The sequence below is a fragment of the Diabrotica virgifera genome, chromosome 8 (genome assembly GCF_917563875.1).
Source record: "Diabrotica virgifera virgifera chromosome 8, PGI_DIABVI_V3a".
NCBI classification, from domain to species: Eukaryota; Metazoa; Arthropoda; class Insecta; order Coleoptera; family Chrysomelidae; genus Diabrotica; species Diabrotica virgifera.
The window spans coordinates 143,194,517-143,214,095 of record NC_065450.1 but is presented as its reverse complement, the minus strand read 5'-3'; the positions used below and the strand labels follow the sequence as shown (position 1 = coordinate 143,214,095).

General features: G+C 31.6%; 1 protein-coding gene across 2 annotated transcripts in view; it reads left to right on the top strand.

The window, feature by feature from the left end:
* The window catches only part of LOC114334142 (uncharacterized), a 148,176-nt gene extending 129,152 nt beyond the window's left edge, over nt 1–19,024 (top strand). Inside the window, exons 12-13 of one of the 2 annotated variants that reach the window (XM_050659941.1) lie at nt 11,192–11,365; nt 18,292–19,024. In XM_050659941.1, coding sequence (XP_050515898.1) covers nt 11,192–11,365; nt 18,292–18,821 — 704 coding nt within the window. In that variant the 3' untranslated portion in view covers nt 18,822–19,024. The remainder of the gene's footprint in view (nt 1–11,191; nt 11,366–18,291) is intronic. The other variant, XM_050659942.1, reaches the window with a different exon arrangement.
* Nucleotides 19,025–19,579: the final 555 nt, after the last annotated feature.

The window sequence follows — 19,579 nt, the reverse complement described above, 5'->3', positions numbered from 1 at the left end:
CATATCCACATCCACAATATAAAACAGTAATATATTATATGAGCACAAGTAAATACAATTATATAGCTCATGTTATTAGCAATTACCGAGAAATAAGCAATCTAGTAAAAGGTATTATTTATGTATAAACATAATAATATACAGAGAGAGTCTGTAATTTGGAATAAATTCAATATCTCAAATACTAATTGTTTTTTTGAAAAATGCTCAGACCAGTCGATTAGTATTTCAAACTGTCCTTTTTGACATGCAATTATAATATATACAGGGTGTCTCAATTTAGAGATATGACGTCATCGTTGATTTTCTTAAATGGCAACACTGTCATTTTGGTAGCTATTTTGATAGGGTGTGTAAAGTTATACACAACTGCAAAATATCAAATGTTGTTCCCTATCATTTACAAGAAAATAAAAAAAAAACAAAGTTATGAAAAACAAGTAATCAAATGATAATTTAATTTAATTATTCCAATTAAGCAAATACTCATAATGTTGGCCCTCAATTATTGTCAAATTGTCAATGGGCAACGTTATGAGCATTTGCTTATTTGAAATAATTAAATTCAATTATTATTTGATTACTTGTTTTTCATAAGTTTGTTATTTTTTATTATATTGTAAATGATAGGAAACAAAAATTTGAAATTTTGCAGTTGTGTATAACTTTACACACCCTATCAAAATAACTATCAAAATGACAGTGTTGTCATTTAATAAACTCAACAATGACGTCATATCTCTAAATTGGGACACCCTGTGTACATTATTATTGTATGCCAAAAATGACAATTTGAAATACTAATAGACGGGTCTGAGCATTTTTCAAAAAAACCATTAGTATTTTAATTATCGAAATTATTTCAAATTACAGACATAACTTGGTTCTTTTCTATTATCTTGTAAATGGTAGGGAATAAAAATTTGATATTTTGCAGTTGTGTACAACTTTACACACCCTATCAAAATAGCTATCAAAATGATAGTGTTGCCATTTAAGAAAATCAACGATGACGTCATATCTCCAAATTGGGACACCCTGTGTACATTATTATTGTATGTCAAAAAGGACAATTTGAAATACTAATCGACGGGTCCGAGCATTTTTCAAAAAAACAATTGGTATTTGAGATATTGAATTTATTCCCAATTACAGACTCTCTCTGTATATTATATAGTTTATGTTGTGACGCAGCTCACGTACGCATTTTTACACATGCTCCTATACGACGACACCACTCATTGATTTAGGTACCGATTAAATTATAAGACTTCCATTAAATGAAGGTGCCTAAATTTTTATTGCAATTAATATTGTTGTAAATATTTTATATTTCAATTTATTGCTTGAAAAACAGGAAGAGAAATGTCGAAATTGCAATAAACAATGAATAAAAAACAAATAAATAATTTTAATTTTTATTTATAATCTATATTTTTTTGATGAGAATAAGGGTGGTGTGATAGCTAATTTAAAAATCAATTCAAATCTCTATTCAGTAATATAAACATTAACATAATTATTATTTATACAAGATGTCCAAAAAAATAAATTGACACAAAAAGAAGAATGTGCTTAGTTTATTTATTTCAGAATACATTTTAGTGCCAACAGAAAACAGAAATAAAATGTTTAGTTCAAAAATAAACATTACTTTTTGCTTAAATTAAATATTTACGCTGTCACCCACCTGCCTCTTGACAGTTTGAACATTTAATTAAAGCGAAAAGAAATGTTTATGTTTCAAAATAAACATTTTATTTCTGTTTTATAAGAGCAGTAAAATGTATTTTGCATTAAATAAATTACGCACATTCGTTTTTTGTGTCAATTAACTTAATTTAAAAAAAATTGAACAGCCTATATATAAATAATTACCTATATTATTGTTTATATTACTAAAAAGAAATTGAATTACCTGTCAAATAAACTAGCACAGGACCCCCATTCTTATTTAAAAAATCATCGATTACGTCATCACCTCCAGACGGATGACGTTACTAGTGTCATATAATATAATATATGCCAAAAATTCATAAATTAAAATCAAAAATCGACCTGTTTCGGTAATTTCTAATAATGTCGTTTATTTAGTTAATAATGAATTTATGCGTTACTTTATGGACGTACTGTATACGAGTAATTATATCTGTAATTATAAATAAATGAAAATTAAAAATATTTAGTTTTTTTTTATTCATTGGCGTTTTTTTTTATTTTTGTTTTATTTGTTCCTTGGATTAGGGTCAAAAAACCTAATCTTAAGTATGCTCGGTTTATTGCCGTTTGGACATTTCTATTCCTGTTTTTCAAGCAATAAATTAAAATAATATACGACACTTGCAATCAAACCTTACGCACAATAATTTAATAGATGTTTTATAATTTATAGGTGCCTAAATCAATGAGGATTTTTAGCGAAATAGTGTACATCAAATAAAGACCTGTCCGGAAAAACGTTGCAAACGCCAAACTGAAATTTGTTAGATCATAACAAAAAAAAGTTTTAATTATATTACTCGCCAAATTTTGTGAATTAGGTGTTGCTTATTTATATTACTTGATTATTAATGAATCGAAATTAATGCTAATAAATAGCGTCACTAGTTTACTTAACGCATAAAGAATGTTTTTCCACTAAGATATAACTTTATAAAAATTTGTCGCTTACAACGTTTTTTCGGGCAGGTCAATGCTAACCGATTTCAGCACTCTGGTGCCGTCGGTCTTATAGGATCATCTGTAAATATTCTTCCCGTATGAAAAAATTTCTGATTCGGTATAAAATATGAAAAATGCAAATATACGCATTTTCTGAACTTGAAAATGCATATGTAAATTATTATTTTTGAGGTTATCAACTATCTAGATTGAAGTTTAAACTTCCAGTTTCATGATTATGAGAGGCTTATTTTAATTTAGACTTAGACCGTTGCTTTTTAGTTTTTTAACTTTTTAACTGGAAATGACGTCAAAACCGGAGCTCTATTTTTCAATACGCAATGATTAATAATATTACATGTAGTATTTCTGCGACTATAATGTAATACTTCCGATTACATCTTTTTAACCGGAAATGATATAAAACCGGAAGTATGTATTTATTCAATCTTTAAAATTTAAACAAATAAATTAACAACAAACCAGTAATTGGACTTCATAAATCCTAGGCTTTCACCTAAAGTGACCGAAAAAGAACTGGAAGTCGATATTTACACTATTCGTGTAAGTTTTGGTCGATTGATTTACTTTTTCACTATTTCCGCGAGTTTAAAACAGTACTTCCGGGTGCAACTCTAAAATCGGAAGTCCAACGTGAAATTTCTCACCATTAATACCATTCTTGGGTCATAATTTTTTCTTCAACACCTCATTTGTCATTTTATCTGTTTTAATAACTGAGAAGTTATATTACCTGACAGACGGAGAGACCGGCATGCAACCAAAAGTATGTATTTGTTCTCTCTTTCTAAGGCGCGTCGAAAAATATATCGCTTTTACTAATTCGGCCACTTTAAAACAGTACATCCGGTTGCAACTCTAAAACCGGAAGTCAAAGGTCAAATTTCTCACCTTTAGTACCATCCTTGAGTTAGTTATAAGGCTTTCATTCGACACCTCAGTTGTCATTTTATCTAGTATAATGACGGATGGTTTAGGTAGTCCCTGGTACAGACGGACATGGATAATTCAACGTTTTTATATTTTTTCCAAAATGGATGAACACAAAAATCTATGTTAATGATCAATTAAAAAATTTTAATTTTGTAATTTATTAGAGCCCTTTTTCGTTTAAAACAACCCAATAAATCTAAAAATATACTTTCTTGAGAAAAAAAGTGCTATTTTAAATTAATATTGTTCTGAAATTATTTCTATTTTTGAAATAGTTTTAAAAAATTGCTTAAACAATTTCTGTCCGCAAATTTCGTCCGAAACCCTTCTGATTTGTTTATAAGCGATATTTTTGTACCATTTTATCAAAAGTTGATATCAGATCATAATCATTCATTTAATAATAATAAACATTTAATAATCATTTAATAATTTAATCATAATCATTTAATAATTTAAAGGGCCTCTCAAACAAACAAAGATGGACATATGTCCATCTAGCCAAATTTTTCAGTAGAGCATTTTGAAAGGCCCTTTGAATTATTAAAATTTTCAAAACGAGTGGCCAATATGATTTTCAACTTACCACATTACCGGTGTAACGAAATTTGTTAACTGGTATGAGATAATTGTTTAATGAATACCTTTTTTTATTTTCTTCAGATTACACATAAATATAGGATACAACATAAATATTATGTTTTGCCAATTTAAAAACGAAAAGTAAATGGGCACATCAATCATTGTCGATATAAGAAATCAACTTGCATATTAAGGTCTACCCTACCTAATAAATAGGGGAGACCGGGGCTAGTTGTTACATGGGTAAGTTGTCACAATGCCGATTTTTACCTTACCTTATAATTTGTGAAGTTAACACGCTGTGCTATCTACACTCGAAAAGTCTTACTCATCACCAATTCCACTCAAAATATTGCAGAGATCGGCCAGTAAATATTTCTCTTATTTGTGTAAATGTGTTTTGAGGCTTGTCATGTAAAATGTTTAATATTCAATGATCTCGTTCTGTGAGTGAATTTGTGAAACCAAGGTAAGAAAAATGTATTCTAAAGGATACTGTCAATCTTGTAGACTACATATGTAGGCATATTTTAATATATTTATTTATTTGAATATTTTTGATTTGACATTAATGCCTGGTTGCACCAACAGATCTTAGGCTTAAGCCGAGAATATCATAAGAATTAATGTAATATATTTACAATAAAATATAATAGGAATATCATAATATAATAATAGATAATATACTTGATAATAAGGTAAGATTCCAAAATTATGGTGCAACGTGATACTTCCGGTGGCCCTATCTATAAGCAGAGCTTAGCTAAGCTGGAGCTTAAGATCTGTTGGTGCAACCAGGCATAAGTTACGGAAGCTTATGTGGGGCTAGTTGTCACAAATTACACGGGGCAAGATGTCACTCTGACAACTTGTCACGCAGCATTTAAATCTGTTGAAATGATTTTAGAACGTATTAAAATCAAGTAAGATTGGTGCAGAATACAGGGTAGATATCATTTATGGATTTTTCAAAAGTAAACGTGGATATTTGTGAAAAAGCGATTTATTACATACAGGATTAAAATTATTGTTTTACAGGTACCTTCTTGCTTACATAACGATAGTGTTGCCGTTCTGAGACTATAAACCGTGTTGCAAATAACATAATTATTGCCCAGACTCTGCTTTTGCTAGCGGCTCGGTAAAACTTAATATTACACAAATAATGTAATAAACAATTTTTACTGCTTTCGATACCTAATTTCTTCAGATGGTTAGAATATACAAGCGAAAAACACAACGAGGTATTCCACCTTTGGACATTTTCTTGAGAGCAGCAGAAGCTGTAAGAAATGAGGAATATGTTATAATATCTATAGACAAGGCAAAAACGGCGTGTTCTTTGGAGAAAATACTCCCATGAGATTTTTTGCATAATCACATTTGTGAGACTCCCCAGAATAAGATTCAAGAAGTCGCCCACGCGAAAAGTGGTCCAAATTTTTTTGAAGTTATTCTTCTTTAGGCGCGATTGAGAGTAAAATTTTTCACAATTCTGCGCGCATGCGCACACAGACAGTATGTAGTTCGTTTCTAATCTTTCAAGATAGTATCTGTATCAGCGCAAATACGTCATTAAAAGAATATATTAGTGTTTTTAGTAAATGTATTATTTATTATAATTTTTGTGTCTTTAAATTTCTCTTCTTTTGTAGTAAGATAATAAAATATGTAGGTATAACATTTTTATCACGATACCACTCAATCTATTTGTCACTGTGTTATGTAATTATATCCGAAACTTACGTGTCAATTACAGGAGACTCGGTGGTCTAGTTGTTGAGCGTTCAGTCAGAGATCGAAAGGTCCCGGGTTCTAATCCTGGACGATTCATTTTTTTTTATTTTTGGTTGTTTTAATAAAAAATTTTTGAAAGTGATAGATAAGAAAGTTAGTTTAATATTTAACTAGAATACAAATATCCTGTTAAGTGTATTTACTTCGTTGAAATTACCTATATAATAGAAGAATAACTTCTTACGTGCGTACAAAGTACACACACATTCTTTTTTAACAATTTTTTTAGGCAAATTGCAAAAATCAATATTTTTGGCCCGGACAAATTTTTTTAGATCTTTTGGAATATTCTGGATAAAAAAAGGTCTTTTATAATTTTTCTCTAAAGTTGATAGTTTTCGAGGTAAAAGTATTTTAAAATTGAAAATAACGAAAAACGGCGATTTTCAAGGCTTAATAACTCGGTTAAAAGTTATTACTATGAAAGTCAGAAAATTACTAAATCAAAAGTTTAAAGCCCCCCTACAAGATCCTGAAGAAATTTTTGTCATTATTTGATTACTAAGCTTTTATAGCTCTATATACAGTAGGAAAAATGAAAGAATACCCATGAACGAACATATAAAACACGCTGTATTTTCCTGTCACCGTGTCACACAAAAAATTGGCCATTGCAAGTACATGTAATAATTATTGTTACATGTACTTGCACTGGACAATTTTCTTTGTGACACGGTGACAGAAAAATACAGCGTGTTTTATATGTTCGTTCATGGGTATTCTTTCATTTTTCCGACTGTATAAATAATGAGCGCTATGCACGTATTAGGTGGCCGTCCATGATGAGTACGAAAGAGATGCCATTCAGGCAGTCCAATGGCGCATCTCACTCGCACTCACATTTACAGCCGCGTCAATACGATCTTACCGCTCATTATTAATAAATAAAAATAACAGCTTAGTAATAAATTAATGACACAAATTCCTTCAGAATCCTGAAGGGGGGGCTATAAATTTGATTAAGTCATTTCCTGACTTTTATAATAATAATCTTTAACCGAGTTATTATTTCTTAAAAATGGCCATTTTCGCGTTTTTCAAATTTTAAATTGCTTATAACTCGAACACGATCAGCTTTAGAGAAAAATTACAAGAGAGCTTTTCTGTCCAGAATGGTCCGAAAAATCTAAAAAAAATTGTCCGGGCCGAAAATATTGATTTTTGCAACTTGATTAAAAAAATGTTTAAAAAAAAATGGACCACAACCTTATTCTGGGGTGTCTCATGAATGTGATTATGCAAAAAATCTCATGGGAATATTTCATCCAACGAACCCGCCGTTTTGACCTTGTCTATTTAGCAAGATTTATAAAAAGAAAGCCAGAGACCATTAGGACTGTCTAAATGGGATACAAAAAATCTCGACTCACTTTCGGTGAGAGAGAAGAAATCAAACTAGAAAAATATTTGAAAAAAGCTTCTGATACGTACTTTGGTTTAACATCTATTGAAGTAAGAAATTATTCTTACTTCTTAAGTTTATAGTGCTTGTATTGAAAGTTAGATTCAATGTACAGCATGAAAACAATGCGCACATACAGACTGCACCAATGGAAACCAATTTTATGTGTGCCATAATTGTGACTCGGAGGACGATATGTAGTTCTTTCTACGTTTGTGAGTTCTTCTTTGAACAAAAACGTTTTATTTCTTATTTGATTTATTTTTGTAATACTGTGACAACATGCCCCATCTAGGGGCATGTTGTCACACAAATCCTGTCGAAGGTTAAACCATCTTAACATTTTAACTGCTTGTTCCTACAATTTTAAAAAAATATGAATGGAAAGCATACATACCAATTCATTGTTTGAAGAGAGTTTGGTTTAAAAAAAAAAATAAAGTGTGTCTGAGTTAGACAGCCAGAACCAAAAACTGTGACAACTAGCCCCGGTCTCCCCTACCTGTCATTTTCCTTTTTAAGGGTTTTACCTTCATCGTAGACACACCAAACTCTACCAACTTGAAGAAATGTTACTAAATAGCATGTCAACCAAATAATCTCATTTTTGCAAAAATCGGGCATCTCAAGTTTTGCCATACCTCTAAAGATTTTTCAACAAGAACTCGCAAAGAAAGCGAATCAGAAAATTTGTAATATTCTGGAGCTGTCTCACAACATAGACTATAATATTATTTATTTGCATTTCTGGGTTTCACAATGTTAAATGTTTGTCGTTAAAAGTTACTTTGTTGTTTGTGATTGTCGTGTTCAGAACTATTTAGTTGTAAATTGTACAGCTCATTTTAAAAATGCAGAATGATTTAAAATTTGACGATCAAAAACAGAAACCTGTTTTTACAATTGAACTATCGTACTCAAGTAAAAATAAAGGTAAGTCTCTATTTTCAGCATATTTTGTTAAGCTAGAATGTAAGGGAGACCTGTTTAAAAAAGGGGATGCCAAAGGTATTATATTGATGTTATAATGTATAATTATTTGTTTTTATATTTGTTAACAAAAGGATCTTTCAACCATGTCGTGAGTTATTATATTCCGCGTTTCTGGTAAAGGTTCCTCATTTTCTCTTTTAAATATATTTAAAAGGACGATCACTAGACTTAGGCAAATTTGCAAATAAAAAGTATAAAATATGCGCATAAATATGCAGCATGTTACACAAAAATATGCATGTTTATATAGACAATATGCATGTAATAAAAACAGAATTTACAAATTTTTTTTATATGAAAAATGTTTAAAATGTCTTCACATGTTTTATTAATTAACATGTATCTATGTACTTTACAAACCAAGCTTAGGTAATTAAATATTAAAGTAATATTTAACTATTTTAACAAACAAATGATATTACATATTTCGAATTGTGGTAACAATAAATTATCAAATGTTGTTCAAAATTTTCAATCTTTTTTTTTTCAAATTTACGATAATAGGTGGTTGTAAATTAAGTCGTTCGGAAAATATCCTAGCAAGTACTTGAACCTTTTCAGAAAAAACCTGGTAACCACTGTTTATTTCCATGGTTGCTTTAAATTTTTGGAAAATTTCGTTCCCAATATGTATTACTTTTAATGTTTTAACACAATGATTCACATCCTTTTATTCAAAATGTACTGTCTAACAATGATAATTTTGAAGATTCTAACTGGGTAATAGTATTCTGAACCAAACTATAGTTTGATTTTATAAATTGCACTGAACTGTATATTTTAGGCATTTTCAAAGCACAACTATTCACGGTTACAAAGACACGGCTTATTTTACAACAAAAGTGAAATAAAAATATAAACTGACAGATTTTGGAACTCTTGTATCAAGGAGAAAACTTGACAAAATGTATAAGCCGGTATCTTTTATTAGTTAGTACATTGCAATACCAAAAAAATTGGAATCCCTAGATATTATAAAACAAAATAAAATATTGAAATTTCCAAGCTATTTGTTACCTGAATATAAAGAGATATGTAGGTATAGTTACAACCAAAATTTCAAGTTATATGCATTTTATGCACACTTATAATATAAAAATATGCAAAATTGGAAATTTTTGCATTTTTTATGCATAATATGCAAAATATGCAATTTGCATATCTGCCTAAGTCTAACGATCACTCTATTACTCTATACTCTAATTTCTCTTTCTCCTCATTATTTTCGTGTAGACATGACTCTCTGTTTTTTCAATGTACCTCTAGTAAGTTATCGTTCCATCGTTTTCGTGGTTTTCCAATTGATTCCCTTCCTATTATTGGTGAACCGTCTCTCGCCGTCCTTAATATTTATTGTTAATCGGCTTATGTGGTAATTGCATTCTACTCTTCTATTTCTTACCTAGTTATTAATGCATCACGCATCTGCGTCGTCTATCTGTACTTCTAGCTCTGTCCCATAGTGTCTTACAATCGATTTTTCGAAAAGTTTTTATCCGTGCTATTTCTAGCATTTTTTTATTATGTCTGTGTCAAGTCGTGTTTCTGCCGCGTATGTTATTATTGGTCTGATGATTGTTTTGTAAATTCTGCCTTTTATTCCTGTTCCGATATTTTTATTTCTTCCAGAATCTTCGGTTCTCTTTGCTCTATTCACTTGGTTTTCCACTTCTGCTTTGAGCTTTCCGTAGCTAGATAGTGCGAGGCCTAGATATTTGGACTGCATCACTTAAATATATTAGCTGATCCTCCAGCTCTAATTTACATCGTATTGGATTTGCTATCATAACAGTGCATTTGGTCTTCTTTGGGGAAATTAACAAGTTACATTTTTTGACGGGTATGCTAATTGGTATAGCATACGTTGCAAATCATCTTTACTTTGGGAGATTTGAGAGATATGATTTCTCTTGAACATGCCTCATTATAAATATAGGCGTCGGTGCATGATCTTCCCGACCTAAATCCTTGTTGTTCTTCTGCTAATATTATAATTTCATTCAGTTTGTTTGTTATCTCTTCGGTTATTAATTTTAATGTTGTGTTTAATAGATTAATTTCTCTGTAATTCTATTCCGTTATTAATCTCCCTTTTTAAAGACATGTATTAGGATGCTTGATTTCCATTCTTGTGGTACTCTGTTTTGTTATATTATTTTTTGGATTAGTTTTAGTAATTGTTTCGTCAGATCTTGTTTTCCGTACTTTAGAAGGTAATTCAATATTCTGTCGTTCCCTGGTGATTTTATATTTTTTAGTTTCCTTAATGCTTTCTTCGTCGCTTCAGGCGGTGATGCTTCATTATCACCACCTTAGCAAATAGAGATGGGAAGTAGTCTTCCCATGTTTCCTTGTGAATATGGTTGGTTTTTACAATCACCTCTTTTATTTGTCCTCTAATCATTCTCCATACTTCTTTTTGTGTTCCGTAGAAGTGGTGTTCCATCTGATTTCAGAAGCTCTGCCAGTGTTTCCTTTTTATTTGTCGGACTAAATTATTCGTTTTGTTTTTGATAAGTTTATGGTGGTTGTACGCTACTTATGTTTGTTTGATTCTGTATTGTAAAAAGGTTTAGGTACTTCTTTTCTTCCTCTCTAAACCATGGGGTTTTTTTCATATGTTCGTTTTGTTGTTTCGCTACTTTCCTTTCTGCAAGTGGTGTTCCTGTTTCTGCGTTAATTATGTTATCTTTGAGATTTTGCCAGCTTCAGAATATTTTTGATTTTCGCAAACTTTTTTACATTCTTTTTTACATTGCTGGGGTATGAATAAAATAGTATAAATTTCAATTTTTGTTTTAGATATCCATTGTAGCAACAAGTGTGACTTCAAATGTTTAAAAGTGCTAATGGTATCTAGTTTTTTAACAATATTTTTTTCGCTTACGACATGGGGTATTATTAGAATATCAAACAATTATTATTACAAAGGTTTTTATAATGAGAGCAACGAATCTAAGAATGATTCGTCAGTAGGTTTGTATTTATTTTTTTACACTTTTTCAAAGCTAGGAGCTAAAATCGTTACATTTTTAATCAACTAAATATTTGACATTTTGATTTTCACTCCGGAAATCAAGGATTTTTTTAAAAACTTCTCGGAAGTTTTGAATAACCTAGATAGTTATTAACTTAAGATTTGATGTATGCCTTTTCCAAACTTGACATATTGCGACGGTCAGTTCTTTCAGGACAACAGACCCAGTACAACACAGGTTGAAATAAAATAAATATATTAACCTAAAAGGGTAGTTCCCGTGGTTGGCTGTATACCATATAGTTAAAAAACTCTAATATGAAGTAAAAACCACTTCTATGTAATTGGTATATTTATTAAAAATTCTAAAAATCCCAATAGATTGATTAAAATGTGTCCAATTCAGAACGTTTTCGGACCTATCAGTCCATCATCAGTTAATCTAAAATAGAATAAGTAATCCCACTGTTAAAATTGAAAGATGGTTGGAATTTTAAAACTTAAAAAAATGTGGTTATGATTACTTGCTAAATAGCCCCAGAACCAAACAATGGTTGAAATTATAATTCAATCTACATTATGTTGTAATCATATTGAACAGGCTAAACGCCGATGTTAAAAGATATAACCTCCGGGAACATGGTGAAACTTTGCCAAGAAACTTAATCAACCACCTTAGGTCAACGTTGACATCATCGTTGACTACCTTTGAAAATCGACTACCTTCTTGTCTACTGTCAATGTCACTCCAAACAGTTCCTTACAAACTTTTGACACTTGGTAGTCAACGTTGGTTGGCCTAAGATGGTTGATTAACTTTCTTGGTAGAGTTTCGCCATATTCTTGGAGGTTATATCTTTTAACATCGGCGTTTAGCCTGTTCAATATTACTACAACATAATGTATATTAAATTATAATTTTAACCATTGTTTGGTTCTGGGGCTATTTAGGAAGTATTTGAATAAGTAATCATAACCACATTTTTTTAGCTTTCAAAATTTCAACCATCTTTCAATTTTAATAGTGGGACTACTTATTCTACTTTAGATTCACTGATGATGGACTGATAGGTCCGAAAACGTTCTGAATTGGACACATTTTATTCAATTAGTTGGGATTTTTAAAATTTTTAATAAATATACCAATAACATAGAAATGGTTTTTACTTCATGTTAGAGTTAAATATATTAACCTTCCGCGACTAACCTTGGGTCTGTGAGACGGACCACTTAAAATTTTTACGATTATATCCAAATTGTTCGTTATGTATCTTCGCCGCCATCAGTAGCTGCCTGATTCAGGTGCCTGTTTTTGGTATTGAAGTGTCAAGTGATTATGCAATTATCGACAATTTTATATAAAATGTTTTCTCAGAGACCGATGTTGGACGTGACATATTCGATGAACAAAATATTTATATTCACGAAACAACATGCGAACAAGTGCTGATAATTTAGTAACCCAATTGCCAGAAGTAAAAGTTGAAGCTAGGTACAAAAAAACGACAGTGGAAAATTGAGCTTGTTTTTCACAAATGAGATGTTGCATAATTGTTTTTATTTTCTTTCTTCTTCTTGCAGTACCGTCTCCTATCGGAGGTTGGCTACCATCACAGCAATCTTAACTTTGTTGGCTGCAGCTCTGAACAACTGTATTGAACTGCACCTATACCACTCCCTTAAATTTCTCAACCAGGAAATCCTCCTACGTCCCACATTTCTCTTTCCCGAGATGTTTCCTTGGATTATGAGTCTTAGCAGAGAGTACTTTCCTCCTCTTATTATGTGGCCCAGATACTCCAGTTTTTTCGTTTGTATGGTTTTTATGACTTCGCATTCATTCCCCATCTTCAGCAAAATATCTTGATTTGTTACTCTTTCTGTCCATGGTATTTTCCACATTCTCCTGTAACACCACATCTCGAATGCCTCGATGTTTTTGATGTTTATCTTTATCAGTGTCCAAGCTTCCATGCCGTACAGCAGAACGGAGAAAACATAGCACCTTAACATTCTCGTTCTTAAGTTTATATTTATGTCCCGGCTGCATAGGAACTTTTTCATTTTGACAATTTTTCATTTTTGACGCTTTCTCAATTCGCCTCTTGATTTCTCTTGCCTGGTCATTAGTATCAGTGAAACAAACCCCTAATTATTTGTAGGACGTAACTCTTTCAACTGGCTGATTATTTATGGTTAAATTCACATTGGTGTATAGCTTCTTTGTTACAATCATGAATTTAGTTTTTTTGATGTTCAGTTTTAGACCACACTTATTGGTATGAGTGTTTATGTTTTCCATCAAATACTGTAAATTTGCTAGGTTATCTGTTACTATTAGCGTGTCATCAGCGTATCGTATATTGTTAATTAACTCTCCGTTAATGTTCATACCAATGTTTTGCTCTAGGAGCGCTTCCTCTTCCTCTTATTTTCTTTGGTATTTTGCTAATGTTTAAGAGGCTTAATAAATTAAAAATACGTATCAGTCTTGTTTAATTTCACTCCTTCAAGGAGTAAACACAACCCTACACTTGAAAGTGTGTCAATGGAAACATTTTCTTATGTCGGACTCTGAGACGGATGTTAGCTTTAATGTTCAGAAGACCTATGTTAGTTAGTGTAGGTTAAGGATATATTTTATATACAGTTCAAAATTAAAAATAACAAAATAAAATATGTATAATCCGATCTTCGCCCCGTTCGCATCTAAACATTCCGTATATGTATTTTTAACCTAGGAGTTTTCTATTGGTTCTTTGCAGCACGCGGTCATAGTTCAACCAATAGGCGGGAGGTTCCAAACGCATACACGGAATGCTATTCGGTGCCAAATTCATATACGGAATGTTAAATATTCGTACAGCGAAAAAGGTAAGATTTTATTAGAGTATGTTAAAAGGAGACTGATTTTAAAATACTTGTTACTGTATTATTAAATAAAAATAAAACAATTAGAGTATTTGGAATATTATTCGGTGCGAAATTCATATACGGAATGTTAAATATTCGTACACCGAAAAAGATAACTTTATTAGAGTCTGTTAAAAGGATATTGATGAGATACTTGTTATTGTATTATTAAATAAAAATAAAACAATTATAGTATGGAATGATATTTGGTGCGAAATTCATATACGGTATGTTAAATATTCGAAGAACAAAAAAAAACGGTTTTTAATAGTATATTATGCAACGAGCAGTTAATGATGGTCATTAGTCATTATGAAGTGACTATAAGGGATCGCCGCTAGGCGGCTCGTTTCGTATGGAGTACGAGCTTCAAAATGATAATTAAATGCAAGTTGTATACACGATTTTTTCTATGATCAATAACAAAAAATTATATTCAAATTTATTAATTTTATAACGCAAACAAAGTAGTTTGGCAGTCTGACAGTTGGTTTACATATTGAGAACTGTCAAAGCGTATGTATTTGACTCGCCATTGGTTACTGCGCGTGAGCCACCTTTATCGCTTATGTCATATCGCGATTCTATTGGTTAAAAATCCGTATCTTAATGATTCTCCTTTCTAATGAAGTTCATTATTATACAGATAGTGACATCATAATTGATTATTAAGTTTGTAAACGTTTACTGGAAATTTGGAAATTTGGAAATTTTTTACATAAATGTCAAAGTGATTAATTTAAAATTAAAATTAAAAACATTAATTATAAAAAATATTAGTTGGTCAAAGCTGTGGTATATACAGGGTGTTCAGTGTTCAGATATGCTCGCTAAGAGCGGTTCCAGACCCGTCGGCTGGAGAAAGAGGAGGTGGGTTTAGTCGGTAGGCGGCTCGTAATACAGAGAGGGCGGGCCGAATCCGACACACCTGGGATACCTTCCCAGACAGTCTTAAGAACATTCCCACCTCAAAAAAATATATATACAGGGTGTAACAAAAATACAGGTCATAAATTAAATCACACATTCTGGGAACAAAAATAGTTCGATTGAACCTAACTTGCCTAAGTACAAATATGCACACAAAAAAAGTTACAGCCCCTTGAAGTTACAAAATGAAAATCGATTTTTTCCGATATATCGAAAACTATTAGAGATTGTTTAATTAAAATGGACATATGGCATTCTTATGGCATTAACATCCTAAAAAGAAATTATATTGAAATTTGTGCAGCCCATAAAATTTTTATGGGGGTTTTGTTCCCTTAAACCCCCCCAAACTTTTATGTGCGTCCCAAATGAATTATTTTTGTAGTACCATTAGTTAAACACAACGTTTTTAAAACTTTTTTGCCTCTTAGTACTTTTTCGAAAAACATCATGAAAGATAGAGCCATCAAAGAAGACGAATGGATGGACAGAAAACGATGGCGGTCGAAGTGCGAGAAGCGGCAGAGGCTGTAGGAACCTCGCTTTATAGATAGAGTAATTTTTCAGTAAACCAGTTTTAATCGAGATGCTGCTTCTTTTTTAATATGTTTACATAAAAATTTTATGGGGGTTTTGTGCCTTTAAACCTTCCAAATGTTTGTGTACCTTCCAATTAAACTATTATTGCTGTACAAAACAAATTGCTGTAAAAAACACAGTGTTTTTAAAACTTTTTTTGCCTCTTTTTTAATATAAATTTCCATATTATTACCAAGTCTCTAAAATCGTATAGGTCTGGATCCCGCGTGTGAAAAAAAAGTTGATTAATAGTAAGCTGGAAATTTGGTAATAGCTTAAGGGTGTCTAGTCGGATAAACTTTGATATATGGGAACACTGGAACAGGGGCAGTTTTAATTGTGGAATAGGTTAAAAATTGGAACGGCCAGACAACGAAAACGGCATATTTATTTTGTGCGACAGAACAGACATAAACTCTCCGAACAGAGATTAAACTCTCTAGCAAAAATCAGACTGCTATTTATCACCTGTCATAATTCCTGTCATTTGACATATTCTACATGTTCCACTCATTAAAACGACCATTTGGTGATAAATAGGAGTCTGATTTTTGCATCAGAGTTTAATCTCTGTTCGGAGAGTTTAAGTCTGTTCTGTCGGACAAAATACATGTGCCGTTTTCGCGGTCTTACCGTTCCAAATTTTTAACCTGTTCCACAATTGAAACTACCCCTGTTCCAGTGTTCCGATATATCAAAGTTTGTCCGACTAGACACCCTTAAGCTATTAACAAATTTTCAGCTTGCTATTAATCAACTTTTTTTTCATACGCGGGATCCAGACCTAGTACTTAACAGTACACAAATATGTGGTGGATTTGATCAAATATTTAAAATATCTCAAAAAACTAACTTTTCGAAAAACTACTAAGAGGCAAAAAAGTTTTAAAAACATTATGTTTAACTAATTGTGCCACAATGATAATTTAATTGGAACGTACACAAAAGTTTGGGGGGGTTTAACGGAACAAAACCCCTATAAAATTTTTATGGGGTACACAAATTTCACTATAATTTTTTTTCCAAATGTTCCTATCATAAGAATGTCACATGTCCATTTTCAATAAGAAACCTCAAACAGTGTTCGATCTATTGAAAAAAAATAGATTTTTATTTTGTAACTTCAAAGGGCTGTAACTTTTTTTAGGTCCACATTTGTACTAAGATAAGTTAGGTTCAATCGAACTATTTTTGGTCCCAGAATATGTGGTTTAATTTATGACCTGTATTTTTGTTACACCCTGTATTTTTACCTTAAATATACTTACGTTATACTGAATTTAAGTTTTTTAATGTTCCGTAATATGTAATTATAAATTAATCTATTAATCTTAACGCCATCTACACGATAATTGTGAAAGTATTCGAAGTAAGAAATTAATATTTCATCAATAGAACGTGAAAATGATTGGCAAAATCTTAAAAAAATCGATTACAATTGAATTATTTTTTTGCGTTGTAAGTATTAAGCGATAACAATTAAATAATAAATTTTAAAAATGACCGGTGAAAGTTGCATTAGTAATCCGCTAGGAGCGACGCCACCGAAGCTCAGAGCGTATAGTATGAGAATAAAAAAATATTGTTAATGTATTCTATTATCTTATATCTTGTAGATCTTATTAAATATCCACAAGAAAAAAGGTTTCGCTGTAGTTGGCTGTATACCATATAATACAAAAAAACGTTATAAAAGGTATATATTTAAAATCCATAAAAAGGGCTACATCACAGAGCTAGTTTTCGATTGGTTGACCAATCATCGTCAGTGCTTTCCTAAAATGAACATAACCTGATAAAATGATGCAAAGGTTTTAAAATTTTGACTACGGTTAAAAAAAGTTTTAGGTTGTACTGATGTGACATACCATGCTAACCACGGTGCGGAACGCCTCTTCACTACAGAGCGCGTCCACCTCGGCAGAGTTCCAATTCACTCCATTGAATCTCTGCCGTTTGAGTTCTTCCCGGTTCAGTATACCAACAGGAACTAATTTGATGATTCTCCTTTCTCGTCATAAATACACTCTCGGTAGCCATCACTCCTTGGTTTTACGGAGAGGTGGTATGAAGTGGGGATACGCTGGTTTGGAAACACATTCGGTCCTCTGCTGACTAGCTGGTCAAGAACGCTGGGTGGCCAGTACATCGTTACAATATTTGGCTTACACATATATTATAGCCCCAGCAAATTGTGTGGTTAAAAAAATTGTTTGAAGGTGATGTTATTACCCTAGGGGTCTAAAATTCTGACTTTTTTTGTGGAATTTTGGGTTAATTTGTGAAATCAGTATCGTAGACATGGTTGTATAAATTAAGTTTTTGAATTTCGGTAAAATGTACAAAGAACTAGGCAATAAAATGGGCAAAGAATGTGAAATAATAAACATTTTTTATACATAGAAAATTTTTTTCGACAAAATGTCATTTTGATTACAACAAATTGTGGCTTAATCTCATAAAAAAAATAATATTTGGTTAATTAATTTATTATTTCTTTTAGGTAACAACTCATCATCCTTTGACAATCTTTATGTGTCAAGAATATATTGGTTGGCTCAGTCTCCTGCAACACAACTGGATAGGCTAGACACTCCTGTCCCCCTAATAATAATCCATCACACCGCCACAGAATCGTGTCTATCTTCAGCAGAGTGCAAGCTTCAGACTCGTCTTATTCAATCGTTCCACATAGAAAACCGTTATTGGAGTGACATCGCTTACAATTTTTTAATTGGTGGTGATGGTAAAATTTACGAAGGACGAGGATGGATTTCTGAAGGAGCGCATACGTATAATTATAATAAAAAGAGTTTGGGTATAGCCTTTATTGGAACATTTACCAATTCTGTTCCTCGCAAAGAACAGATTAATGCTTTAGGGGTTTTAATAGAGAAAGGTGTTCAGCTTGGATATGTAGCCACAGACTATAAGATTTTTGGGGCACGTCAGCTTTCTCCTACTGAGAGTCCTGGGAAATCGTTTTATGAACTTATAAAGACATGGAGTCATTGGTCGGAGAAAGTAGTGTAACGATTTACCAGTTGAAAGTTTTTATAACTATGGATTTAATGTAGTTTGTTTTTCATAAGAATGTCCCACATTGGGAAATAGACTTTTTATTTTATATATACTTATGCTTCTCTGTTTATCTTTAGTGTAAGGGGTTGTAATACCATCAAAAGTAATGATTTCTATGCATTTATATGTTATACAAATAAAAAGTTACAAAATTACCTAATTTTAGTCGAACCTGCTTATTAGAATACCGGTTATAGGAATATCCCGGTTTAAGGAATAGAGATTTGAGGTCCCGAAACGTTTTTACTAGCTACCAATGATCGGTTATTAGAATATCCCAGTTACAGGAAAACTTTTGTTTGGCATGAAGGTCATTTCAATAAGCGGGTTAGATAGTATTGCTTATAAATAGAGCTCGGATTTATAGGCAACAGAAATTAAAGAAAAAAGAAAAAGAAAAGATTTTAAAAAAGGCAGCAATCTTAACATACAAATAGATAACGTAATACACGTAAATAATTTATTATTTGGAAGAAAAAGATATAGAGGAAAAGGAAGAATTTTGTGACTTACTGGCTAAACTTCACAATATTATGAAAGCATCGTATGATCTCAAAATAGTTCTTGGAGATGCCAATGCGAAAATAGATAGAGCTTGTAGTAAGGGAGGAAAGTATGCTAAATTTGCAGTTACTAGAGCGTTATGGGGACATATATTAGGTTGTGAAGATTAGGCCCTAAAACAAAAAAAAAATAAGTTAAATTTTCCA